Genomic DNA, 26,105 nt, shown 5'->3' on the forward strand with positions numbered 1-26,105 from the left:
GTTTTTAAAGGTTAATCTCGAAATGATGAAGGGGGGAAAAAAAAAGATCTTCGGTTCTTAAAAACAAGAAAGGCACAAAATAGACTTTATTCCAAAAGACATTTTTAAAGGCTGTTTGCCAAGGAAAGAGACAAGGTGGGCCCTACATCAGACACTTTGTGATTTCTGGTTCTTCCGCCTCCCAGGCCCGGGGCTCCGCCCACAACACTAGGCCGGCTCGTTCCCTGCGGGGGCTTCTCCATGCTGCCAAGTCAGGCGGTGGGAGCGGCCACTCAGGGCTCACATGTGCTGCTGGCCCCATGCGGAACCCCCGTCCAAGCCAGTGTCCCTGCAGCGAGCCTGTGGTGTGGCCACTGAGCAGGGGCGAGCTGAGTAGGAAAGCCCAGCCTGGCCCGAGGCAGCCGCAGGTGCCAGGCTGTCGGGTCACCTCTGGCCTCTCTAAGACCACCCACGTGACGCCGGAAGCCATCCCAGGTCCCCCAGAGAGCAGAGCCGTGCAGAGTCTCCTCACCCTGCCCTGGCCCTCAGTAGGCTTCATCCTCGCTGGGGCACGGCCATCCCGATCCTCCATGGCCGGCATTGAAGACCCGCAGCTGCTGGCCCCGGCCTGCCCCTGCAGAGTCGCGCCTGTGGCTCGGAGCTCAGGGCCAGGCAGGAGACTCAGACGAACGACTTGGCCAGAGTCACCATGTGATCCACACCGCAGGCCACGGCCACGGGCTCCCCAGGCATCGTCACCTGAAACACAAGGCCCCGTGCGTGTGAGAGGGAACGGCCAGGACACGGGCAGGCTGCATGTCAGCCCTGCCCCCTCTGCCTCTTTGCAGACGTGGGGACGCTCGCACCTGCCTAGCCGGTAAGGGATCACGCCAGCTCGCTGTCACCAACACAGCCCGTGCTGCCCGGCACAGACTCGGCTCCCTGCCTGCAACACAGGAGCCCGGCCTTTCCCAGGGGTCGCCGCCATGGCTCCCTGTTGCGGCTCAAGAAGCCCTTTCTGTTTCCTGCCTTGTGGGCTTGGTTTGGGACCCGGGCCCTGCTGGCCCAGCGGCTTCGTTCACTTTCCCTGGTGAGCCCAGGCCAACCCTGGAGGCTGCGTCCAAGGTCATGACCGGCCTCAGGGAGGACACCAGGGCCTGGTCGCAAAGCTGATGATGACAGCACGTCCCCGAGGGAGACCCAACCCTCAGAGCAGCTTTGTGGCGCTGTGGTGCAGCGGGTTAAGTCACTGCCTGTGATGCCGGCATCCCATAGGGGTGCCGGTTCGAGTACCAGCTGCTCCACTTCCCATTCCAGCTCTCTGCTATGGCCTGGGAAAGCAGCAGAAGATGGTCCGAGTCCTTGGGCCCCTGCACCCATGTGGGAGACCTGGAAGAAGCTCCTGGCTCCTGGCTTCGGATCAGTTCAGCTCCGGCCATAGCAGCCATTTGGAGAGTGAACCAGCAGATGGAAGATCTCTCTCTCTCTCTGCCTCTCCTCTCTCTGGGTAACTCTGCCTTTCAAATAAATAAATAAATCTTAAAAAAAAAAAAAAAGATTATTTATTTGAAAGGCAGAGTTACAGAGAGAGAGAGAGATCTCCCCAGTGGCCACAGCAGCTGGGACTGGGCCAGGCTGAAGCCAGCAGCCGGGAGCTCCATCCGGGTCTCCCACCCGGACGGCAACTGCTGCCTCCCAGGGTGCACATCAGCAGGAGGCTGCAATGAACAGCGGAACCGGACTGGACCTGAGGCATCTGCTGAGGGCCACGGGTGCCCAGCACCCTCCCCGGGGACTGTTTTTTTAGTGCTTTTCCTTGTCCTCGGAGAGGTGCAGGTGCAGATCCCATGAAGACCCCGGGGAAGCCCCCACATGGCTCATCCTCAGACCCCGGCCAGGACGCCGATGCCTGCTCTACTGCCCAGACCGGAATCCGGCACTCGGACAGTGGAGAGGGGCCCCGTAGCCCGTGGTGTGTGCTGAGCCGGGGGGGGGGGGGGGGGGGCAACGCCTCAGCCAGACAGCACAGCCCATCAGGGATGCCAGGAACCGAGTCACGCCATCCTCCCGTGGCCCCAGGCAACCGCAGAGCCTGTTCCGGCAGTGGCTCGGCAAACAGTGCAAAGGCGCCCCAGGCCGGGGGCAGACAGGAAAACGTGCTGCCTCCAGGTGACAGGCGCGGATGGGCTCTTAGCAACCTGCCCAGGCCATTAGGAGTGCCTGGCGACCTTTCCCACGTGCGCCGGCAGAGTAACCCACCCAGCCCTGGCTTCCTGGCCAGGATGCGATCCCGGAGGCTGCAGCTCCCCCACCCCCCGGCCAGCGGCGAGCAGGCTCTGCACTGAGTCCCGGAGCAGGCCGCCCTGGGTTGCCGCCCTGGGTTGCCGCCCTGGGTTCCCGCTCTCAGCAGCCTGAGCGGCAGCACAGTCAGCACGGGATCACCTCCCTCCACCAAGGTGCGCTTCCCAGGTAAACGCCCACCAGGTGGACGGCAGGGCCGCACCTGCGCCACGGCCCGGCTGCCCCTCGTCTCCTCCCGGCGATGGGCGGCAAGCCTGTCTGCTCTCCCGCGGCCCGCCCGGCCCAGCCTTACCCTCCACGGGAAATACTGGTCCTCCAGGCGGCCGATGCCCAGGCACCCTCGGACGTTCTTGCCCCACACGAACAGCTCCCCCTTGTCTGCAAAGAAAGGAAAGCAGCAGCTTGGCGGGGGCGAGCGGGTGTCCAGGGGTACGGCCGTGAGCACAGCCTTCCAGGCCCAGGCACGCACGGAGCCCGCCGTCCAACCTGCCAGGCACAGACGGGAAAGGCGAGACTTCGACTCTGTCCTCATACAGTGCGAGCCCAGGACGTGCACTGCCCAGCCCCGCTGGGCACACGGAGCCGGGGCCACGGGAGGCACTCGGCTTACCCACCCACAGTGGCGGCCACACTCTGCCCTCCCCAAACCCTGCTCTGCCCTGCCAGTGCCGAGCGGGACGATCCGTCTTCGGCAGTTTGGGTTTCCCTGCCGCAGGTCGTGCAGTCACGTTGGCGGGGTTCCCGGGGCCTGTGTGTGCCAAGCCCACGTCTGTGCTGGGAGCCCTCTAGAGACAGGACAATGACTGGACGCACACGGTCCGTGACCCCATGGCACTTGACCTAGTCCAAGAGCTAGAGACAACTAAATGATGGAACCAGTAAGCCGTGTGCACAAACTGTAAAAAGTGCCACGAAGAGAAAGGGCGGGGCAGCCCAAGAGGCTCGCCCGGGAGACCAGGCTGGGGCTCCGGGATGCCTGGCTCCAGGGAGGGGCCCGGGGGGCTCCAGGTCAGACCCCCGCCTGCTGCAGCTCAGGCACCCCTTTGCAGATTCTCCTGCTCACCACCCACTGTCTGGGGTGTGGCAAGTAGGGGGATCAACCAGGAGACGCCAGCACCTACATCAACTGGGCTGCCTTCATGGGGAGCCTTGTCTGTCACGAGCGGTCACAGCCCCTCTGGTCTGACCCAGCTCACATCCGGTCAGAAAGGACAGCAGCCCCCAGCCACGTGGACCAGCTCCGTCCGCAGGCGTCCGTCTGCACGTGCTGGGCACACACGCAGGGGACACCCACAGCGGAGGCTCCTGCCCCGAGGGACGGTCCCTTGCACTGAAGGGGTAGGTGTTGGGGCTTGGCAGGCATCGAGGCAGGGACTGCGTGGTGTGAGGGCAGAGAGCAGACTCCACTCATGTCAAACTCTCCACGTGCACTTTCAAATTCTGACTGCGCATGGTTTGAGCCTTTTAGAACATTCTGGAAAAGCAGGTATTTGTTGTGTTCAGAATTAGTGCATAGGACTCACTCTCATTCGTTAAACCAAAATCGCTGTGACAGTGCACAGTGGGGTGGGCATGAGGCTGCCGGGGGCTGCCTGCTTGGAGTCCTGGCTGCTCCACTCCCAACCCAGCTGCCTGCTAATGCGCGCCCTGAGGCAGAGACGACGGCTCAGCACCTGGTCCCTGTCACCCACGTAGGAGACCTGGATTGAGCTCCAGGCTCTTGGCTTTGGTCTGGTCCAGCCCAGGCTGTTACAGGCATTTGGGGAGTGAATCAGCGGATGAAAAAAATCTCTGTGTCTCTCTCATTCTTTACCTTTCAAATAAAATGAAAATAAATAATAAACCAAAAAGGCCACAAGACCCAGACTCATCTGCAAATGACAACAGCGAGCCTGGCTGGGCAGTGGCCATCACGGCTGGGGGCCCCCGGCGCTCTTCTGCAGGGCGAAGAGAAAACTCCATGCCGCAGCCAGCGTGCGCTCAGGCCCCTGAAATCTGCAACTTGGCCAAGAGCTGAAGGGTGGACGGGGTGACCAGCGCTGTGGCGTGGTAGGGTAAGCTTCTGCCTGTGCTGCCAGCATCCCATATAGGTGCTGGTTCAAGTCCCGGCTGCTCCACTTCCCATCCAGCTCTCTGCTATGGCCTGAGAAGGCAGTAGAAGAAGGCCTAAGTTCTTGGGCCCCTGCACCTGCATGGGGGACCCAGAAGAAGCTCCTGGCTCCTGGCTTTGGATAGGCTCAGCTCTGACCATTGTGGCCCTTTGGGGTGTGAACCAGTGAATCGAAGACCTCTCTCTCTGTCTCTCCCCATCTCTCTAACTCTGCCTCTCAAATAAATAAGTAAATCTTTAAAAAGAAGAAGAAGGGTGGGCGGTCCCTGGTCGGGAGGCGGTCATCTGGTGGTCTCCACGTGAGAACGAGCCCGGGCAGCACGAACGCAGGCGACCCCAACTGTTCAAGAAACGGAGTCCTCACCATGGGCTGAAAAGATGCCTCCACTGGTTTACTTGAGAATCGGAAAGTGAAGTGAACGGGTACAGTTCCACTGTCAGGCCAGCCTGAGAGCAGCACACTGAACCAGCGGGAACTGTGGCCAACTCCAAGAGCTTGCGCTCGGGGCACCGCCGCAGGAACCGCGGGTTTCACGGCTCTGGCATTCGGCGAGCCCCGGACAAGGCCTCCAAGTCGGCTCCTCTCTGGTCTCGCCTCCCCCAGCACTCTGGAGGAGCCGCAGGTTCACCCCCACAGACCACAGCATGGGCTGATAAACCCGCCCCGGCCAGCCCACGTTCCCGGGTCAGAGCAGGGTCTTGGCTGGGCCGAGGAACAGGGCTGAGCTCCGCACGAAGCCCCTGCTGTCCACCCCCTTCCTCTCCCACCAGCCCGTGCCCTCTCGAGAAAATTGACTTCCACCTCCACTGAACCGCAAACCAAAGGAACGGAAGACAAAATTCCAGGATGAGAGACAGACGCGCGGTGTACAGCCTCCCGCGCAGCAGGCCCGGGACCGGCCACCCTCCCGAACGACCCACGCAGAGGCGCCACTCCGCGGGGCGGGCCACGGTCCGGCCAGGCTGGGGCACTTACTGGTGAGAGCAGCAAAGTGGCTGAGTCCACACCGGACCTGGGAGACCCGGACTTCGGGGCTGAACTCCGTCAAGCCGAAGAGGGTGGGAGGGATCATTTCTGGAAGAGCGCTTTCCACCAGGTTTGGTCCTTTCCCAAGAATTCCATAGCCCCAGACAAACACACGTCCTTCTCCTGCGTCACGGCACAAGCAATGGTCAGGGAGTCACACACCACGCGGGGCCCCTCCCCAGAAATCCAAGCTGCGCCCCTGCATCCAGCACGTGCACGTGGCCCGTGCTTTCTCCTCTCTGGGCAAGAACGGGCAGAGACTTAAAATAATTCTCCACCCCCTGCTTAGGTGCTTGCCTGGGGAGTCTGTCCAGCCACCTGGAGGGTGGGGGACACGGTCCATAGAGGCCCCCTAGAAGCCCACGTCAACAGAGGACCTGAAGACAGCTCCCCCTACTGGCAGCTCCAGGGTTCACACTGATCAGAACAGGCCAAATTCAAACACTTCTGGCCAGTTTTTTGGTTCTGAAAGTTTACTTCTCATCAGCGGTGCGAGACGCCTCATGCCAGGGGCAGGGGCCGTGTTGTCTAAGCTCGCGGGCTCTGCTCCCAGCTGCCTTTTACTTGCTGGCTGCAGACAGCAGAGCCAGGGTGTCTGGCCCCGGTGGCGACAGGAGGGGAAGGATGTGGTTCACGCCCCACTCCAGGGATCTGCTCTGCGGTGACCCGGGCCCTGTGGGTTCTGGGCTATCATCACCGTGGCAGGAATCTGACCCTCGCCCGTCCAAACAGCTCTTCCCCGGGGCAGGCCCCTTCCCAGGCAGAAGTCCAGAGCCTGGAAGCCCAGCGGACACCAATCCCTCCCCTCTCCGATCCTCCTGCCGCTTCCCCACGAGCCGCTGGGATGAGGGCCTCACCGTTCAGCACAGCACAGCCCGTGCCACCACACGCGGCCTGTTTCACCTTCCCCACTCCCGAGAAGGGCAGGCACCGGGGGACGTTGACCTGAACAAGAGAGAGGGCACGCGCTGTTAGAAATCACACCCGCAGGGCCCGGGGGGCCAGTCGTGCTGCAGTTCATTTGTTCGCAGCACAAAGACTGCCTGAACATCCCACACAGGCCAAGCATGGCAACCCTTGGGGACACAGTGGGGTGCAAATGGGATCTGGTTCCCACCACAAAGAGCTCTGGTCTTGGGGCTGGCTGATCCAGCTCCCTGCTCATGTGCCTGGGAAAGCAGCGGAAGATGGCCAGAGTCCTTGGGCCCCTGCACCCGCATGGGAGGCCTGAAGGAAGCTTCTGGCTCCTGGCTTCAGTCTGGTGCAGCTCTGGCCGTTGTGGCCATTCAGGGTGTGAACCAGCAGATGGAAGACCTATCTCTGTCTCTCCTTCTCTCTGTCTGTAACTCTATCTCTCAAATAAATAAATAAAATCTTTAAAAAAAAAAAAAAAAAAACACAACGGAAGACAGCCTCGGAGGCCGAGCGGCTAACAGAGAACCTGAGCAGGTGTGCAGGGTGGGAGCCGTCAGGGAGGCTCCAGGCCACCCTGCACCTTGAAAGAGAAGCAGGCGCCATGCGGCAGGGGAGGAGGGAAGGGCACAGCCCACTGGAGGCGCTGAGATGTCAGGGCGGCGAGGCGGGGGTGAGGAGGCGGTGGTTCAAGGAAACAGCAGGGACACGGGAGGCCCGATCGCCCCAAGATCACAGTCTGCAGTGAGGATCTGGCCCTGCTAAGCAGATGGGAGGGCAGGAAGGGGCCCAGGCAGAGCAGAGGCGGGACCACCGGAGCAGCACCCAGGAGGACATGGGGACCCTGGGGCACCCACTGAACCTGCAGTGTTCAGAATCCACTGGGCAGAAATGTCAAGGGCATCTAGGGCTGTCTGGAACCACAAAGAGACAGATGTAGGAGAGCGATTACAGAGATGGTCGCCAAAGCCCCAAGTGGCCAACCTCTCCAAGGGGAACCCGGGGAGGAGGAGAGCCAAGTGCAGGCCCCGAGGTGCACCGGGAGCCCACCTGTGTGCACAGGCTGAGACCTGAGCTCAAACATGCAGAGGACAGGAGAGTGGCTCCCAGGGGCTGTGGGGGCTGTGAGCTGGGGGTGCGGCTGGGAAGACGGGGTCACTTCTCACGCCGTACAGCACAGTGGGACAACCGTGGCTAACAACCCCCTGTGCATTTCAGATCAGCTGGCAGAGGACTGTGAATACGCCCCACACAAAGAAACAGGAACTCTGTGAGGTGACGGACACATGCCCATCACACGCTGTACACCTGCTTCCAAATACCACGGGGAGGGGGTGGAGTTGGGGGCAGTGGGTGAGGCCGCCGCTGGTGACACCAGCATCCCATACTGGAGAGCAGGTTCAGGTCCCAGTTGCTCCAGCTCCAATCCAGCTCCCTGCTAATGCACCTGGGAAGGCAGCAGAGGATGGCCCAGGTGCTTGGGTCCCTGTACCCACGTGGGAGATCCACATAGACTTCCAGGCTCCTGGCTTCCCTGGCCCAGCCCTGGCTGTTGCAGGCATTTGGAGAGTGAACCAGTGGATGCAAGATATCTGTCACTGTGCCTTTGAGATAAATCAATAAACCTCTTTAAACATGTTAAAAAGAAAAAAACAGGCTGGCGCTGTGGCTTAACAGGCTAATCCCCTGCCTTGCGGCGCCGGCACACCGGGTTCTAGTCCCGGTTGGGGCGCCGGATTCTATCCCGGTTGCCCCTCTTCCAGGCCAGCTCTCTGCTATGGCCCGGGAGTGCAGTGGAGGATGGCCCAAGTCCTTGGGCCCTGCACCCCATGGGAGACCAGGAGAAGCACCTGGCTCCTGGCTTCGGATCAGTGAGATGCGCCAGCCACAGTGGCCATTGGGGGGTGAACCAACGGCAAAGGAAGACCTTTCTCTCTGTCTCTCTCTCTCACTATCCACTCTACCTGTTAAAAAAAAAAAAAGAAAAAAGAAAAAACAAGCATCATGCTGTGCCTTATAAACATGTACAAATAAATATGCACAATTACCATAGTCAATTAAAAATGTAAAGAAAACGAGGGGTTGAGACCAAGGTCAGTGACAGAGGGGCAGCTGCGGGGGTTAAAGGCGGCGACACTCCACAAAGACGGGCGCCGTGGTCAGCACCAGGGGCGGCTGCGAGGTGGCCCAGAAAGGGAGACAGGGCGGCGTGCCCCAGACGGTCTTACTTTCCCAGTGCAGAGGCCACAGGCTCCTCCAGGAAGAGCCACCAGCAAGCTGGTGTGGGGCAAAGCCCGGCGGGGTGGAGACCAGGAGACAGACACAGGCAGGAGACGCGGCTCGCACAAAGCCTGGCCTGGACGGCAAGGCAGAGAGACAGCTAGGGCAGGGAGAGGAAACAGTCCGGTCAGGTGCAGAGCCGGTGGCAAGGAGCCAGCCCCCAGGGAGCAGGCCCAGCAGAGGGAGTGGGGTCTCCTTCTCCATCTGAGAGGCGGGCTGACAGGGCGCCCACCGTGGTTCACTCCCTAAACACCAGCCTTGGCTGGGAGCCGAGAATGCAATGCAGGTCTCCCAGGACAGCAGCGCCTGAGCGGACTGGGGGCAGTTGGGGACCTGCTCAGCTGGAAGACGCCGGCCCAGAGGAAGCTGGGCAGCCGCAGCTGGGTCCAAGACCCCACCGCGTGGCACTCGCACGGCGTCTCTCCCGCTGCTCTCTGCACGGTGCCCTGGACAGATACTGGGGCGGCCCAGTAAACCCCCTCCCCTCCCCACTGCCGCCACCGACAGGGTGAGGTTTGGGCCACAGTCAAAACTCGAGATTGAGTCAATTTAAAAAATTTAAAAAAAAAAAAAATCACGATTGTGCAGGCTGCTTCTAAGAGGGCCCCGGAGGCTCCCAGCCCCCCGCTACTCACACCCCTGCATGGCCCCCAAGCCCAGCCGGGCCCAGGGACTGGCTCCCAGCAAAGAGAACCCAGCACCCGCAAGGGGTTCGCTTCCAAGACTAAATGATGAACCACAGGCATCTGTCTTCCTGGCACCCTCCCCCTTCCCACTGCCTTGCTCCGAGGAAGCCAACGGCATGCTGAGAGCTGGCCTGCGGAGAGGGCCTGGCCACAGCCATTGGGTGGCCGGCTGCCAGCGAGAGCCGTGCCTCAGTCCAACAGTCCACGAGGGCCTGCACACTGCCAACACCACTGAGCAGGCCTGGAAGCAGCTCCCTCCCCGCGGAACCCGAACATGACTGCGGCCTTGGAGACTCGGCGCCCGGACCTGAACGGGTCCTCCAGACTTCCGACCCACAGGAACCGCGGCGTCGGAAACGTGGGGCGCTCTGCCCCACGACATTCTGGAGCCGTGTGATTGGCAGCAACAGGCAAGAACAACGTGACACCGGACCCACCGCCCACAGGAGAGGCCACGGGGGACGTGTTGCTTTCAGGACGAGCGGGCCCTTTGTGCAGCACCTCCTCCACTGTTTATCTTAGACAGACAAGGAAGCACCGAAACAACCACGCTCTCGGGGGGCAGGGGAGGAGCGTCTGGGTGCAGGTCCCGGCTTTGCGGCTGAGCCCAGCCTCCTGCGAACACAGCCTGGGAGGACTTGGGTCCCTGTCACCTACGTGGGAGACCTGCATGGAGTTCCCAGCTTTGCTCGGGCCCAGCCCTGCTATTGTGGGCATTTGGGGAGCGAGCCACAGGAGGGAGTTTCTCTCTCTCTCTCTCTCTCTCTCTCTCTCTCTCTCTCTCTTTCTGTCTCTCTCTCTCTCCCCCTCGCTGCCTCTCCAAACAAATATCAAAGCTGTTACACTGAAAAACAAGTTTTAAATAAATAAGCACCCATGCTCTCTTCTTTGCTCGGGCCGCTGGCGAGCTCACAGCGAAATCTGCAACCACGACGGCCGCTGTGCCAGATCACAAGGAAAGCTTTGTTTTTCCCATCTTTTTGGCTGATCCTTAGTTTCTTTTTGTATCGATTTCTTTCTGCACTAATATGTACTTAAAACCCTTCTGCGGGTTAGCGGAAATGTGATAATAATAAAGAATGTAAGAGGGCTCACTCCCCAGATGCCCAGAACAGCCAGGGCTGGGCCAGGCCAAAGTCAGAAACCTGGAACTCAACCTGGGCTGCCCCTGGGGGTGGCAGGGGCCCGAAAACTTGAGCCATCACCTGCTGCTCCCCGGGTGGGCATGAGCAGGAAGCTGGACAGGAAGCAGAGCCGGGACTCGAACCCAGGCTCTGTGATGGAGGATGCACCGCAGGTGACGACTTCGACACTGCACCAAGGGCCCACCTGCTATCTCAACTTTTAAAAAATGGATCCTTAGGGGCTGGTGCTGTGGCACAGCAGGTAAAGCTGCTGCCTGCAGTGCTGGCATCTCATATGGGCGTCAGTTCAAGTCCCGGCAGCTCCACTTCCGATCCAGCTCTTTGCTATGGCCTGGGAAAGCAGTGGAGGATGGCCCAAGGACATGGGCCTCTGTCCCCACATGGAAGACCTGGAAGAAGCTCCTGGCTCCTGGCTTCGGATCGGCACAGCTCTGGCCATTGCAGCCATTAGGGAGTGAACCATCGGATGCAAGACCTCTCTCTCTCTCTCTCTCTCTCTCTCTGCTTCTCCTTTCTCTCTTTGTGTAAATCTTTCAAATAAATAAATAAATCTTTAAAAAAATGGGCCCTTAGTTTGGTAATTGCCAGTGTGGGTGATGGTTAGAGAGAAATTACTTCTACAACAATCTGTGTCATGCTTCGATCTGCAACTTTCCTTAGTAAAACGCTAAAAATCCTGTATGGCCAGCGGCTCCCTCAGTGAGGCGGCGGCGGACTTGGGGAGGCGCCACAGGCAGGGCCTCCATGAGCAGCAGGCTCACCACCCAGGTGCTTTCGGCACACTTGTTCCCCTGCACCGCAGGACGCGCGGCGGTGCCACAGAGACTCAGCAAGTGGCCTCATGGCTCCTCCGTAGAAGCCAGCCAGCCCAGACACAGCCGCCCTCCACGGGGCCATCTCTGAGGGCGGATGACGACGGCTTTCCAACCGAACGAAGCCTCGGCCCAACCGGCACCCTACACCACAACCCGGCAAACGGCCCCTTCCGAACGTCTCTACTGCTCCGTGTCCAAGGCCGCCCGGCCCGAGCTGGGGGTGACCCCCTACCTGTGTGGAGTCAGTGACAGAGGCCAGCTGCCGGTACTCGGAGTTCCCCCAGCCGAAGACACCCCCGTCGGCGGACACGGCCAGGCAGCAGTCGCCATAGGTGGCGACCTGGACAACGTGCACTCCAGCGAGGTCTCCTCCCAGCTTGGTGGGGGTGCTGGTGATGTTATAGTGGCCGAGACCTAGAGCAGGAAGAGACTTCTCACTGCTGGGTTCCTTGAACCACTCTCGCAAAGCCTCCCTGGGGGCCAGGCACCGTCCTGAGCTCGTTACGGGCAGCAGCTCCAAAATCCTACTCCGCTCCCCTGCCTGCCCACCCGACTCCACCCTCCGGGACGGGACTGTAGAATACGCGTTTCCTAAACCCCTGGAGCCGCTCAGGTCTCAGGCCAGGGAGGACCTCTGCCAGGTGGAACGTCTCTCCTCCCAGCCCCTAAAAGCCGTGACTCAAAGCTGGCCCCCGGCCGGCGCCGTGGTTCAACAGGCTAATCCTCCGCCTTGCGGCGCCGGCACACCGGGTTCTAGTCCCGGTCGGGGCACCGATCCTGTCCCGGTTGCCCCTCTTCCAGGCCAGCTCTCTGCTGTGGCCAGGGAGTGCAGAGGAGGATGGCCCAAGTGTTTGGGCTCTGCACCCCATGGGAGACCAGGATAAGCACCTGACTCCTGCCATCGGAACAACGCGGTGCGCCGGCCGCAGCGCGCTACCGCGGCGGCCATTGGAGGGTGAACCAACGGCAAAAGGAAGGCCTTTCTCTCTGTCTCTCTCTCTCACTGTCCACTCTGCCTGTCAAAAAAAAAAAAAAAAAAAAAAAGCCGGTCCCTATGAACAGGGAACAGAGGACAACAGCTCCCCCCCACCCAAGGACACATGCTAAAGTCTGCAGGGCCCTGGGGGTGATCCCCACACAGCAGCCACAGTGCAACAGGCCATGGACCCAGGCTCTAGAGCGGGGCTCCCCGGAGGGGGCCGCAGCAGCGTCACGTTGGTAGCGTTCCCTCAGCAACACCATAAGCAAATCCTAGTCCTCTCTGGAGGAGAGACGGCCACCTCCGGTCCCTGGGGCTTTAATTCAGCGAGAGATCGGCTCACGATCGAAACTGACTAAACTCACGTGGAAAGAAGCCTTTAGGAGGCGGAGTCACACCTCCAGCCTGGGGGCTCCGGAGCCCCTCACCTGGTGACCAGCGCTCCCCGCGGTGCTCTCTGGGGTCAGTTCTGGGGGAGCCGCACATGCAGGGAGTGGATCAGCGGTACCCCCAACCCCAGGGTGGGAGGGCCAAGAGCCAAACGCGGAAGGTGGGCTCTGGCCCAGGAAAGCTCTGCAGCTCCGTTCTTTATGACACAGGCCGAGCCGCTGCACCATCCCAGCCGGCTGCCAGAGACACTACCTGTTTGCCCGTCGGCGCCCCATCCACAGGAATACACTTCTCCTCCATCTGTCACAAACAGACTATGATCCTGGCCACAGGCGACCTGGCAGACAAACACAGGAGAGGCTGATGGGAACCAAGAACCAGCATGGCTACGCCACCCCCGATCCCCCAGCGCCAGGAGGGCGAGGTCCATGTGGGCCGCCCGCCCCGCCCCCACGTCGTCTTCCTTCTGAACCCACCACTCCCAGCTTCCACCTCCCACTCTACAAAGGCCCCAGCCCTAGGGGCAGCCCCAGCCCTCCTGCCCACTGCGCTTGCTCGGACCCTGAGGCGCCACTGCCTCCGCCACACGGCACTGGGCTCCTGCCCACCCCCCATTCTCCGGGGCCTGCACTGCAGTCTCCGAGGTCTGTCTCCTGCCCACTCCTCCTCCTCCACCCTTCCCTGGGACACTGCATCTGGGCCTTACCTGTCACCCTACACTCTCACCTCCAGGCTCAGCAACTCCAGGGAGTCCCGAGCTTCTAAGGGAAAGCACCACTTACTGAACGTGAACTATGCCAGGGACTGTGCTACGTCAGCACCTGCGACCACCCAGGCAGAAAGGCAATCTGAAAGAAGCTTGGAGACCTGCCCCAAGTCACTCAGGCAGTGAGTGGAGGGCCGGGAACTTGAACTCAAAACAAGGTGACCCGGAAGCCCGTGAAAGAGGCCCTGCACGCAGGGCCGGTGCTGTGGCATGGCTGGTTAAGCCATTACTTGTGACGTCTACACCCCATATCAGAGTGTCCTGGCTGCTCCACTTCCAGATAAATAAATACATCTTTAAAAAAATGTTGTGCAACTAAAGATATTTCACAAAATCTCCCTGACAAATTCGCCCCCATCCCATGCAACTTCCAACCTGCAGAAGCACCCAAGGATAGGCCGAGCGGCTCTCCGACCATGGCCCTCACCTGGACCACCTGCCCATCGAAGTCCTGCAGCCGATGCACTGTGTGACTTTCACTGCCATCGGGAGCGAGGTGGAGAAAAGCAAGAAACACGGCCGTGGTAAGCGCTGTGCGGTACTGGCCCCCGCCCTGTGTCCGCCAGCTGGTGGTCAGCAGCCCTCCCCCTACACACACACACACACACACAGTAAATGTAACAGCCAGTCTCAAGATCGGATACAAGGCAGAGTTAGGCCTAGCCATGAAAACAAGGAAAAACCCTGGGTGACTTTAATATGCAGCCAGAGTTGAGACAGAGATGGAGACCTAGCAGTATGATGTAGGGAACTACAGAGAAAGGGTTGACGGGACAGAAACATGTTTAAAGTGGCCCTGGAGCTGTGGCATAGCGGGTAAAGCTGCGGCCTGCAATGCCAGCATCCCACATGGGCGCCGGTTCAAGACGTGGCTGCTCCACTTCTGATCCAGCTCCCTGCCGGTATGCCTAGGAAAGCAGCAGAGGATGACCCAAGTCCTTGGGCTCCTGCATCTCCTATCAGAGTGCCCGTTGCAGTCCTGGCTGCTCTGCTTCCTGTCCAGCTACCATACGCCTGGGAGAGCAGTGGATGTTGCCCCAAATACTTGGGTCCCTACCACCCACGTGGGAGACCAGTGGAGTTCCAGGCTCCTGGCTTCGGCTTGGCCCACTCCTGGTCACTGCAGCTATTTGGGGAGTGAACCAGCAGATAGAAGATATTTCTGTCTCTGTCTCTGTCTCTCTCTCTCTGCACTTTTCAAAGAAATAAGTAGGTCTTTAAAAAAAAAAAATCATAAAAATTCATTCAGAGAAGTGTCCCCTCCCAAGCCAGGCTCACCCACTCCCCCAGTACCGGGCCTGCCACAGCTCTGCGGGCGCTCACCACGGCAGTCGCTGGAGGAGTGGCCAGTGCCTCGCACCACCCGAGCAGGGCAGTGCTCTGGCAGCTCACCTGTAGACTTCGTCTTCCACCACCTTTCTTCCGCACTGCCCGTAGGAGTTGTTGCCCATGCTGAAGACTGAAGGATAAACACCAGCAGCCACTCAGTCAGTTCTGTGTGCTCATGGGTTCTCAGGGGGGATGTCGGCGCGGGGACCCGGGGTGCGGGGAGCCCTCAAAAGCAGCCCAGTCTGACCGCTCACCCTAACTGGCCCCCGGCTTCCTTCAACACGCCTGGCGTCTGTGGACACACTCACGAGGGTGTCGGGCCCACACCCGCCTCCCCTCCAGGCCCTGGCTCCACCCCACCATTGCCTACACTACCGCGAAGTTGCCCTTGACGCCAAGTCTGCTCTTGTAAAAGCTCCTACGCACTTCCTCTCCTACCATGGGCACGTCCCCAAGAACTCAGATTCGGGAAATGCAGGCACTCTGGCCTTTCCCTGGAAAAGATGCCTAGGGCCCTGGCCTCTGACAGCCCCTGCTACAGGAACAGGACTTGGCCAACCGGCTTCTTCTGGTACTGCCAGAAAATGCCACCTGTCATGGAGAGAAACACCCGCGATGTGCCGAGAACCACGGAGTGCACAGGACGTGGGGGCTGGCACGCTCCGACCGACCCGGCTCTTCTGAGCAAGCCAAGCGGTGTGCCCAGGGGACGTACAGGTTCATTTGTCGGACGTGGCTCAGCGAAATGAGCCCCAGGGCCCAACAGCAAGGACGCGGCCCCTCCCTCCGCCAAGCTCCCAGGGGGCACCCACCTCCTTCCCTGTCCGTCAGCACCAGCGAGTGAGCTCTGCCACACGACACCTGCAGCACCCGGGTCTCCTGAGGTCTGTCCAGGGGCAGCGGCACGGGCGAGGGCTCCAGAACGTACTCGTAGCCCCTGGCTGGACAACCACCCCAGGGTCAGTAACCACACACACACACACACACACACACACACACACACACACACGGAGAACCTCGGCGTTTCTAACGTTAGGGGCCAAACTGCCCAGCCCCCCAGCACACAGGTCCACTGGGGGAGTCAGGTCGAAATGACTCACTCAAAGCCCACTAACTAATCTCTTTACATGTTGATTAATACCATTTAAATGTTTAAACTGTTTATTTCATTTATTTGCATTTTCTTTGAAAGGCAGAGAGACAGGTGAGAGTGAGCTTCCATCCAGTGGTTCCCTCCCCCCAATACCTGTAACAGCCAGGGCTGGGCCAGGCCAAAGTCAGGAGCCCAGAACTCAATCCAGGCAACCAGGTGACTGGCACGGGCCATCATCCGCTGTCTTCCAGCAGGTGCATTAGCAAGAAGTTGGGCGGAAAATGGAACAGCTGGGACCTCAACTGGCACTCTGACACAGGCTGCCAGCATTGCAAGCCACCTGCTGTGCCACAAGGCTGGCCACTACAACCGTTCTCTAAAGTCCTAAAGAGTGGCTCCCTTGACCAACTGCTTCAGCACTGACCCCCAAGGGTCTGGGAGGCAGTAAAGAGGTAACCTAACATTTAAAGGGGTCTGGCTCCAGATCCAACAACTGACAGGCACACAGAGGGAGGGGGCACGTGGGAAATGACACCACAGGGACTATAAAGTCTGCAAACCTCAGAGCGGGAAATTCTACAGGATAAAGAAAACAAGTCTTCAACAAGTACGTTTCAACAACAACAAAAAAGATTAAAACAGGCTTAAAAGCCTTTTCAAAAATCTCAGCACCCAGCAGGGTAACGCCCTGGCCTGAAGCGTCGGCATCCCATATGGGTGCCGGTTCTAGTCCTGGCTGCTCCTCTTCCAATCCGGCTCTCTGCTATGGCCTGGGAAAGCAGTAGAAGATGGTCCAAGACCTTAGGCCCCTGCACGTGCGTGGGAGACCCGGAAGAAGCTCCTGGCTCCTGGCTTCGGATTGGCGCAGCCCGGACCGTTGTGGCCATCTGGGGAGTGATCTATCGGATGGAGGATCTCTCTCTCTCTCTCTCTCTCTCTGCCTCTCCTCTCTCTGTGTAACTCTGACTTTCAAATAAATAAATAAATCTTTAAAAAAAAATCTCAGCACCCAAGCACATATGGATCTTAAGGACATCTTGATTTAAGTCAATTTTTTAAAATTTAAAAAACTTCATGACACCTCTAAGATAATTGGCAATCTGAATACTGGCTATCTGATGATACTGAGGGATTCTATCATTAATTTTAGGTGTGATAATGACAGTATGGTTACTCTTTTCTAAAAAAAAGTCCCTTTTTTCAAATATGCGGTGAATTATTTATGAGGAAATTAATGTTGGAATTTGCTTCACGTTTCTTGAAAAGTAGAGGGAAGAAATGAATAAAACAAGGGGTTACATTGTGGCACAGTGGGTTAAGCTGCCGCCTACGGCACCGGCATCCCACATGGGTGCCATTCGAGTCCCGGCTGCTCCACTTCTGCTCCAGCTCCCTGCCAATATTCCTGGGAAAGCAAAGGAAGATGGCAAAAAGCCTGGGTCCCTGCACCCACGTGGGAGACCAGGAAGATGTTCCTGGCTTCCACCTGGCTCAGCCTCAGCCATTGCGACCATTTGGGGGCGAACCAGCAGGTGGAAGATCTCTTGCTCCTTTCTCTCTCTTTCTCTCTTTCTCTTTCTCTCTCTCTCTCTCTCTCTCTCTCTCTCTCTCTCTCTTTAACTCTGCATTTCAAAATAAATAAATAGATAATGAATAAAATAAAATGAGATAAGCACAAGGAGCCGATGGCAACTCCTGCAGCTGCGGACAGCCTGGGACGTGCTACACAGTTCTGTGCTCTTCCGTGTGTGTCTAAAAGTGCCGCTAACAGGAGGTACCGGAGGGCGCTTCCTGGAGTTCACGGGAAGGGCAGGAGTTGGCGCAGTGGCTGCGCGGCTGCTCGGGATGCCTGCGTCCCCTATCTCAGTGGCCGGGTTCATTCAAGTCCCACCTGCTCCGCTTCCAATCTGGCTTCCTGCTATGTGCACCTGGCAGGCCGGGGATTTGGGTCCCTGCCACCCACATGGGAGACTTGGATTGAGTTCCAGGCATCTCTGGCTTCAGCCTGGGTTGAAGGTGTCTGGGGAGTGAACCAGCGGATGGAAGATCCCCTTCCTCTCTCTCGTTCTGCCTTTGAAATAAACTAATGAAGTTTTAAAATACTGTTAAAGCTTGTGAAAAAATGAAACTAGCCTATTTTAGAGCAAAAAAAGTTGAAATCCATGCAGTTTTGTCATAGCATGCGTTTTTCATTAACTTGTTGAAGACTCCTTTGTTCGTGGATTTCAAACATTTTTTGCAACAAAATACACTTTTAATTCCATTTTCCACAAACCTTCTGAGGTATTTTCATATTTAACACATGCAATGTAGCATCTTACAGCTAATAAACACTTTTTTTTTTTTTGACAAGCAGAGTGGACAGTGAGAAAGAGAGACAGAGAGAAAGGTCTTCCTTTTTGCCGTTGGTTCACCCTCCATTGGCCACCGTGGCCGGTGCACTGCGGCCGGCGCACCATGCTGATCCAAAGGCAGGAGCCAGGTGCTTATCCTGGTCTCCCATTGGGTGCAGGGCCCAAGGACTTGGGCCATCCTCCACTGCACTCCCGGGCCACAGCAGAGAGCTGGCCTGGAAGAGGAGCAACCGGGACAGAATCCAGCGCCCTGACCGGGACTAGAACCCGGTGTGCCGGTGCTGCAAGGCGGAGGATTAGCCCAGTGAGCCGCGGCGCTGGCCGCTAATAAACACTTTAATACTGACTTATCAAAGACACTTCTGATATAAAATTAAATGAAAAAAGCAGAAAACAAAGATGTTCTATGACCAAAATTATATTAAAAGTAGATTTACATATGAACAGGGACACAGGGAAAAAAAACAAGAAAGATATGTTGAATATATACTCCCAGTAACCTTCCCTTTACAAACTGTCGCCTATTGTTATTATATCATTTGGCCAACGTCTACTTTCAAACAAGTGTCATTTTAACTTCTGCCTAATATTTTTATAATCCAAGTTTCCAATATTCAGAACAACCCTTCCCTCATTGCAAGGATCTCTCTTCTCCCACAGACCTTACTCTAGGCTGTACAGAGTATTACAGGCTGCCTCTGAGTTAGAAAAGAAAGTGCAGCTCTTTTTGGGCCAAAAAATGAACACCTAGGGGCTGGCCTCGTGGTGCTGCAGGGTCAAGCCACTGCTTGTGACAACAGCATTCCACATCAGAGCACCCAGTTCGAGCCCCGGCCGCTCCGCGTGCGATCCAGCTCCCTGCTAAAGAGACTGGGAAAGCAGTGGGAGATGGCCCAAGGACCTTGGGCCCCTGCCACTGACAAGAGAGGCCAGGATGGAGTTCTGGCTCCTGGCTTCCGCCTGGCCCGGCCCTGACTGTTGTGACCATTTGGGGAGTGAAGCGGTACATGACGGATCTCTCCCTGTCTCTCCCTCTCTCTGCCACTCCCCCTTTCAAATAAATAAATAATAATTTAAAAAGGAATGCTTTCACTTGTCTGCAAATGCCAGGTGTTTGTCCTTTTGCCTCAAGCAAAAGAGACTGAAAAAAATAGAGAATGAAAAAAACAACTGGCCCCGATGGCTCTAAACAGCACCCCACACTGCCTCCGCGCGGCCAGGGCCAAAGCTCACTTTGATCTCTGCGGCTCCTTTGAAATCCCAGCTGAGAGTCCTTGTTGAGGCCCATTCCCCAGACTTTGGTGACGTCCTTGGTCGTGGAGGACAGCAAGGTGAATCCGTAGCCGCAGGCAGCAGACGAAATCTGAAAGGGAGTTCCCGAAACCCATTAATGGGCCGCAACTAACGGGAATGAGCATGTACTATGTGTCTGGAGGTATTAGCTCAGCTCGTCTTTTCTAAAAGATTGGTTTATTATTTGAAAGGCAGAGTGACAGAGACAGACAGGGAGAGACAGAGATCTTCCACCTGCTGGTTCACTCCCCAAAAGGCTGCAATAGCCAGAGCTGGGCCAGGCTGAACCCAGGATCCAGGAGCTCCATCCTGGTCTCCCACGTGGGTGGCAGGGACACAAGCACTTGGTTCATCTGCCTTCCAGGGTCCATCAGCTGGGAACTGGACAGGAAGCAGAGCAGCCATGCTGGCCTCCATTCATTTCGTTTTAAAAAAAAAAAAAAAAAACAACTCACCTTACGAACCAGGTACAGGTTGAGCAATCCTTTATCCAAAATGCTCCGAAATCGGGGATTCGAAGAGTGCCAATGTGATGGCCAAAGCATTTTGGCTTTTGGAACACTTTAGATGTCTGGATTAGGGATGCTCAACTCAAAGTCTGTGCAAATATTCCCAAATTCGAAAAACTCTGAAACAGGCAACACCTGTGGTCCCAAGCCTCTCGGATAAGGGACATTCAACCTGCACTCCTGCCCCCTCACCAGGCCGTGGACGGCTGCCCGAGGCCGAGCTTGGCCGCTCCCTCACAGCAGTGTGGCCCACACAGATGACCTCACCTCTCTGCCCCCCTCCCCCCCCCCCCCCCGGAAATGCGGATGCTGATGGTGTCTCTCTCACTGGGTCATCGGAAACACTGAAAGACGTTATACAAATGAAAACCCTTACAATATGCAGTGCCTGACTCGATACAAAAGCTATCCATGGGGGCCGGCACTGCGGTACAGCGGGTTAAGCCACCACCCTGGAGGCCAGCATGCCCTATCAGTGCCTGGGATCGAGTCCCAGCTACCCCACTTCCAATCTAGCTTCTTGCTAATGCGCCTGGGAGTCAGCATTATGATAGCCCAAGGACTTGGGTCCCTGCCACCTGTCTTGGAGACCTGAAGTTCCTGGCCCAGCCCCAGCTGCTGGGGACATTTGGGGAATGAACCAGCAGATCAAAAAATCTCTGACACTCTTCCAAATAAATAACCTTTTTCCTTTTTTTTTTTTTTCATAACCTTCTTTGAAAAGGATGGAAAATGCACACATTACTACTGGCGGTGTGACAGTACTGGGCAGAGGGGCCACTCGAGGCTCTGCAGTTACATCCCTTGCCTGATAAGCCGCCCGGGCAGTGAGATTCCAGAAGGCACGCCCTTCACCCCAGTATTACACTGCCCAAGCCAGTCCCATGCAGAGGAGGGACCACCCTACAGCTACCGTGAGCTCCCTCTGACTTCCTGTCTGGCCATGCGACCCCCCTGCCCCACACACCTGCCCACCACGGCGATGCTCTCACCACGGTCAACCAATGCCACTGCCGTGCCCCCCGAGCCTCTGTAACTGGGAGTCACGTAACATTATTTTAGCCCATCTCGGGTATCTTGTTACACTAACAAGAAATGGACCAGCGCTTCTCCATGAGGAAGCGTCAGTCAAAACCCCATCTCCTGCATCAGTCAGAACAGCTCAGCTGGGGCCGGCGCTGTGGTGTGGTAGGTGAAGCCTCCGCCTGCTGTGCCGGCATCCCATATGGGCGCGGGTTCATGTGCTGGCTGCTCCACTTCCCATCCAGCTCCCTGCTGATGCCTGGGAAAGCAGTGGAAGATGGTCCATGTGCTTGGGCCCCTGCACGCACGTGGGAGACCCAGAAGAAGCTCCTGCCTCCTGGCTTTGGCCTGGCCCAGCCCCAGCTGTTGCAGCCATCTGCATGATGGCTGTATGAACCAGCAGATGGAAGACCTCTCTCTCTCTCTCTCTCCTTCTCACTCTGTAACTCTGCCTTTCAAATAAATGAACTAAATCTTAAAACAGAACAAAACAAAACCACTTTTGGAACAGCATTGGGTACAGTGGGTTAAGCTGCCACCTGCTGTGCCAACATCCCACATCAGAGCACCAGTTTGAGTCCTGGCTACTCTGTTTCCAATCCAGCTCCCTGCTAGTGCCCCTGGGAAAGCAGGGGAAGATGGCCCAAGTGCTTGGGCCCCTGCCATCCGTGTAGGAGACCCAGATGGAGTTCCTGGCTCCTGGCTACGGCCTGGTCCAGATCTGGCTGTTGTGACCATGTAGGGCATGAGCCAGCAAAGAGGAGACCTTTGTCTCTCTTTCTGTGTTGCTCTGCTTTTCAAACAAATAAATCTTTAAAAAAAAAAAACACTTTAGTTCTCCGGCCTCCGAGAGCACCCACACCTCTCCGTCAGGCTCCGGCTCCACAGAATGAGCTGCGGGGAGGGCGGGAGACAGCCTGAAAATCACACCCTATGCTCACTCCCACTGCTGGGTGATGCCCGCTTATTGAACATTCGACAAATATTTGGTGAGCACACACTTTACCGCTCAACCTGTCCATCCGTGAAAAAGCCGTGCAGGCTGCCGGAACCACCGTAGGGTCACGTGCCAGGAGCACTTCCAACCGTGACAGCGTGGCTGATGAGAAAAGCACACCTCTCCCCCGACGAAGGCGAGAAGAAAACTGGGAAAACGGGCAAAATCCAAACAACCCCTCTAGGGCTCTGGAAAAAAATCAGTCCAAGGCAAATAAACTGACAGATAAGAAGAGCAAGCACCTGTCTCGCAGCCCAGCTCCGTCAGCAAAGACCCCATCTCTCTATTTATTTAGGAAGGCAGAGGGAGGAGAGCTCCTGTGCGCTGGCTCATTCCTCAAATGCCTAGAAGGCAGACCTGGGCCAGGCTGCAGCCAGGAGCACAGAACTCCATGTGAGTCTCCCATGTGGGTGGCAAAAACCCAAGCGCTTGTACCATCACCTGCCCCCACCCGGGGCAGCCATGAGCAGGAAGTTGCAACTGGGAGAGGAGCGAGGACTTGAGCCCCAGCACGGGATGGGGGATGCGGGCGTCGCCACCACCATGCCAACGCTCGCTGGGGCACAGACATCTCACAAGGGAGGAGCTGGCTGTGAGAGCTGCCAGGTGGCTGCCGGAACGGACAGAGAGAACTCGTGTCCAGCAGCAGACACGAAAAGCCATCCCGATGAGGGCGGGAGGCGACACAGCCCAATGCGACACTTAACAGGAAGATCTCAGAATCCAGCGATCCAGGGGGCTCTCCACACATCCATGGACAAATGGACAGGGGAGAGGCTGGAGCTGTGGTGTAGCAGGCTAAGCCTCTGCCTGCAGTGCCGGCATCCCACATGGACGCCGGTTCGAGTCCCCGCTGTTCCACTTCCCACCCAGCTCTCTGCTATGGCCTGGGAAAGCAGTAGAAGATGACATAAGTCCTTGGGCCCCTACACCCACGTGGGAGACCCAGAAGAAGCTCCTGGCTCCTGGCCTTGGATTCTCGCAGCTCCTGCCATTGTGGCTATTTGGGGAGCGAACCAGCAAATGGAAGAACCTCTCTCTCTCTCTGCCTCTCCTCTCTCTGCGTAACTCCGATCTTCAAATAAATAAATCTTTTCTTAAAAAATGGACTGGGGATACCGGAGCACCCTGTAGAAAGCAAAGCTAAGGCAGACTGGGGAACTCTGTCTCTGTTTATCTACTTAAGGTTTATTTTTATTTAAAAAGCAGAGCGACAAAGACAGGCAGACAGATATTCCATCCGCTGGTTCACTCCCAAATGGCTGCAACAACCTGGGCTGGGCCAGGATGAAGCCAGAAGCCTGGAAATTCAGATGAGTGGCAGGGAACCGATACCTGGGCCATCACCTGCTTTTCCCCAGGGTGTGCATTAGCAGGTAGCTGAACTGGAAGCGGAGCAGGGTCTCAAACCCAGGCTCTCCATTGTGGGATGCACGTGACCCAAGCAGTATCTTCATCACTGCGCCAAATGCCGTTCCCAATGAAAACTTTTTTTTTTTTTTTTTAAAAAAAGAACAGGTCAGACACTGAGGCACAGTGGGTCAGGCCACGGCTTGGAACACGCACATCCAATATCGGAGTGCCAGGAGAGACGGAAGGAAAACAGCAAAGAAGGAAAGAAGGGGCGAGCAGCACACAGCCCACATTGGAAGACTTACAGTTCCCAACTTCAGAACCTATTACAAAGCCAGTAGCAAGACAGAGCCACTGCGGCATACGGACAGACGGACAGATCAATGGAACAAGACCGAGAACTTGGGGGCCGGCGCTGTAGCTCAGCAGGTTAACACCCTGGCCTGAAGTGCCGGCATCCCATATGGGCAGTGGTTCTAGTCCCAGCTGCTCCTCTTCTGATCCAGCTCTCTGCTGTGGCCTGGGAAAGCAGTAGAAGATGGCCCAAGTCTTTGGGCCCCTGCACCTGCATGGGAGACCCAGAAGAAGCACCTGGATCCAGGCTTCAGATTGGCACAGTTCAGGCCGTTGCGGCCAACTGAGGAGTGAACCAGCAGATGGAAGACCCTCCCCCCCCTCTCTCTCTGATCCAGCTTCCTGTCAATGCGCTTGGGAAAGCAGCAGCAAATGGCCCATGTGGGAGACCTGGATGCAATTCCTGGCTCCCGGCTTCAGCCTGGCCCAGTCCTGGCCATTGCAGCCATTTGGGGGAGTGAACAGCAAGTGGAAGCTGTCTGCCGCTGTCACTCTGCTTTTCCAGTAAATAAATAAATGTTTGAAAAAAAGAGGCAAAAACATAACATCCAGAACTTAAATCCTGCTTCTCTGATGTCCCCTTTTCTTTTTCAAGATTTATTTTGTGGCTTAACAGGCTAATCCTCTGCCTGCGGCGCCGGCACACCGGGTTCTAGTCCCGGTCGGGGCGCCAGATTCTATCCCAGTTGCCCCTCTTCCAGGCCAGCTCTCTGCTCTGGCCCGGGAAGGCAGTGGAGGATGGCCCAAGTGCTTGGGCCCAGCACCCGCATGGGAGACCAGGAGAAGCACCTGGCTCCTGGCTTCGGATCAGCGCGATGAGCTGGCCGCAGCGGCCATTGGAGGGTGAACCAACGCAAAAAGGAAGACCTTTCTCTCTGTCTCTCTCTCTCACTATCCACTCTGCCTGTCAAGAAAAATAAAAATAAAATAAAATAAAAAAAGATTTATTTTATTTATTTGAAAGGCAGAGTTACAGACAGATCTTCCATCCTCTGGTTCACTGCCCAAGAGCCAGGAGCTTCTTCCGGGTCTCCCACGTGGGTGCAGGAGCTCAAGGACTTGGGCCATCTTCTACTGCTTTCCCAGGCCATGGCAGAGAGCTGGATCGGAAGCGGAGCACCCGGGACTCGAACCTACATCCAAATGGGACGCCCGCACGGCACTCTTTTCAATCAAAAGATCCCTTGCAGTCCTTGGCGGAGCCATCAGAAGACACACCGGACAAGTCTGCTTCCTCCTCATTCCCCATCAAGACTCCCGCGATTACCCCAGACCAGAACAGACCCTGGGCACCCATGCCTGCACCCCGGGGCCGCCATCCTTTGCAGCCACCTCCCCAAATTGGGCATCCCCCACGGCGACCCGGGGCCACCAGGCGGCATGCCCGGGTCTCTCCCACTCCTCTCTCTTTCCCACCACTGCCTGAGCCGGCACTTCCTCTGGGGCTGTCCATCCATGCCACCCGGCCTTCGGGCTTGGCCCCGAGTGCGAATCCTGCCCTTCGACTCTGAGCGTCCCTTTCCTTCCGTCTAACTGGGGGGTGACAACCCCCCAACTCACGGGGGGCTGAGCGACGACGCCAGCCCCACACAGATCCCAGCCGCCCCGAGGGCCAGCTCGAGGGTCGTCCGGCCCGGGACGCTGCCCCAGGGCCGACCGCGCAAGGAAAGGAAGGAGGGGGCGGCCGCGGCTCGCACCTTCTGGTCCAGCTCCAGACGGTAGGGCACGGGCTGGATCCTGCGGCGCGGCCGGGAGCCGGCGCGGGGCTCGGGCCCGGCGCCGGGCAGCACGAAGCTGGGCACGCCCAGCGCCCCCGAGTAGCTGAAGCCCCACACGAAGATGCGGTGGGCGCGCGCCGCACGCTCGCCCGCGTACTGCAACACGGGCGCGGCCGCCTCGGCCTCGGCCGCCTCACGCCGACTCCGCGACCGTCCGGCCGCCCTCCAGGGCCCGCGCCCGAGCCCGAGCCCGAGCCCGGGTCCCCTCAGCCGGCGCCCCAGCCGCGCCCCGGCCGCCAGCGCCATCCTCGGCTTCACGCCTCAGCCGCTCCTGGGCGCCGCCATCTTGCGTAACCTTTCACCTCCCGCGGCGACGGAAGTGGCGGCGGCCATGTTTACTCCTGGCTGAAGGCAAAGGCGCTGAGGGCACATGGTTGCAGCCTCCTGGCAGAGCTGCGGCGAACACCTGTCCATCCGAGACAGACGGTTCCATCCATTTTTTTTTTTTTAACAAAAATGATTTATGTATTCATTTATTTATTTAAGAGGTAGAATTAGAGACAGAGACGAAGAGACAGAGAGGTCCTCCATCCACAGGTTCACTCCCTGCAATGGCTGGAGCTGGGTAGACCCAAAGCCAGGACCCAGGAGCTTCTTCTGGGTCTCCCAGGACGGTGCAGGGGCCCAAGCAC

The 26,105-nt window shown here is 57.7% G+C and overlaps 1 protein-coding gene across 2 annotated transcripts; it reads right to left on the bottom strand.

Moving 5' to 3' along the window:
• Positions 1–59: 59 nt before the first annotated feature.
• On the bottom strand, positions 60–25,719 carry RCC1L (RCC1 like). 2 transcript variants are annotated; one of them, XM_062180524.1, is made up of 11 exons: positions 25,393–25,719; positions 19,400–19,529; positions 15,532–15,660; positions 14,783–14,849; positions 13,818–13,869; positions 12,877–12,961; positions 11,488–11,669; positions 6,275–6,362; positions 5,367–5,540; positions 2,573–2,658; positions 60–738 (listed from the first exon to the last, which is right to left on the bottom strand). In XM_062180524.1, the coding sequence occupies exons 1-11, from the start codon at positions 25,717–25,719 to the stop codon at positions 661–663; spliced, it is 1,398 nt and encodes a 465-aa protein (XP_062036508.1). In that variant the 3' UTR covers positions 60–660. The 2 variants fall into 2 exon arrangements, with proteins under 2 accessions (XP_062036508.1, XP_062036509.1); XM_062180525.1 differs by lacking the exon at positions 25,393–25,719 and adding an exon at positions 21,998–22,167.
• Between the last annotated feature and the right edge of the window lie 386 nt (positions 25,720–26,105).

The sequence above is a fragment of the Lepus europaeus genome, chromosome 21, assembly GCF_033115175.1.
Source record: "Lepus europaeus isolate LE1 chromosome 21, mLepTim1.pri, whole genome shotgun sequence".
Classification (NCBI taxonomy): Eukaryota; Metazoa; Chordata; class Mammalia; order Lagomorpha; family Leporidae; genus Lepus; species Lepus europaeus.

Bases quoted from the DNA above. Each gene is read 5' to 3' on its own strand.
- RCC1L (XM_062180524.1), bottom strand. From the start codon at position 25,719: ATGGCGCTGGCGGCCGGGGCGCGGCTGGGGCGCCGGCTGAGGGGACCC. The intron at 15,661-19,399 runs GTGAGCTTTGGC...GTGGTTGTCCAG, and splicing joins AAGGAGCCGCAGAGATCAAA to CCAGGGGCTACGAGTACGTT. The intron at 14,850-15,531 runs GTGGGTGCCCCC...TTTATCCTTCAG, and splicing joins GCTGACGGACAGGGAAGGAG to TCTTCAGCATGGGCAACAAC.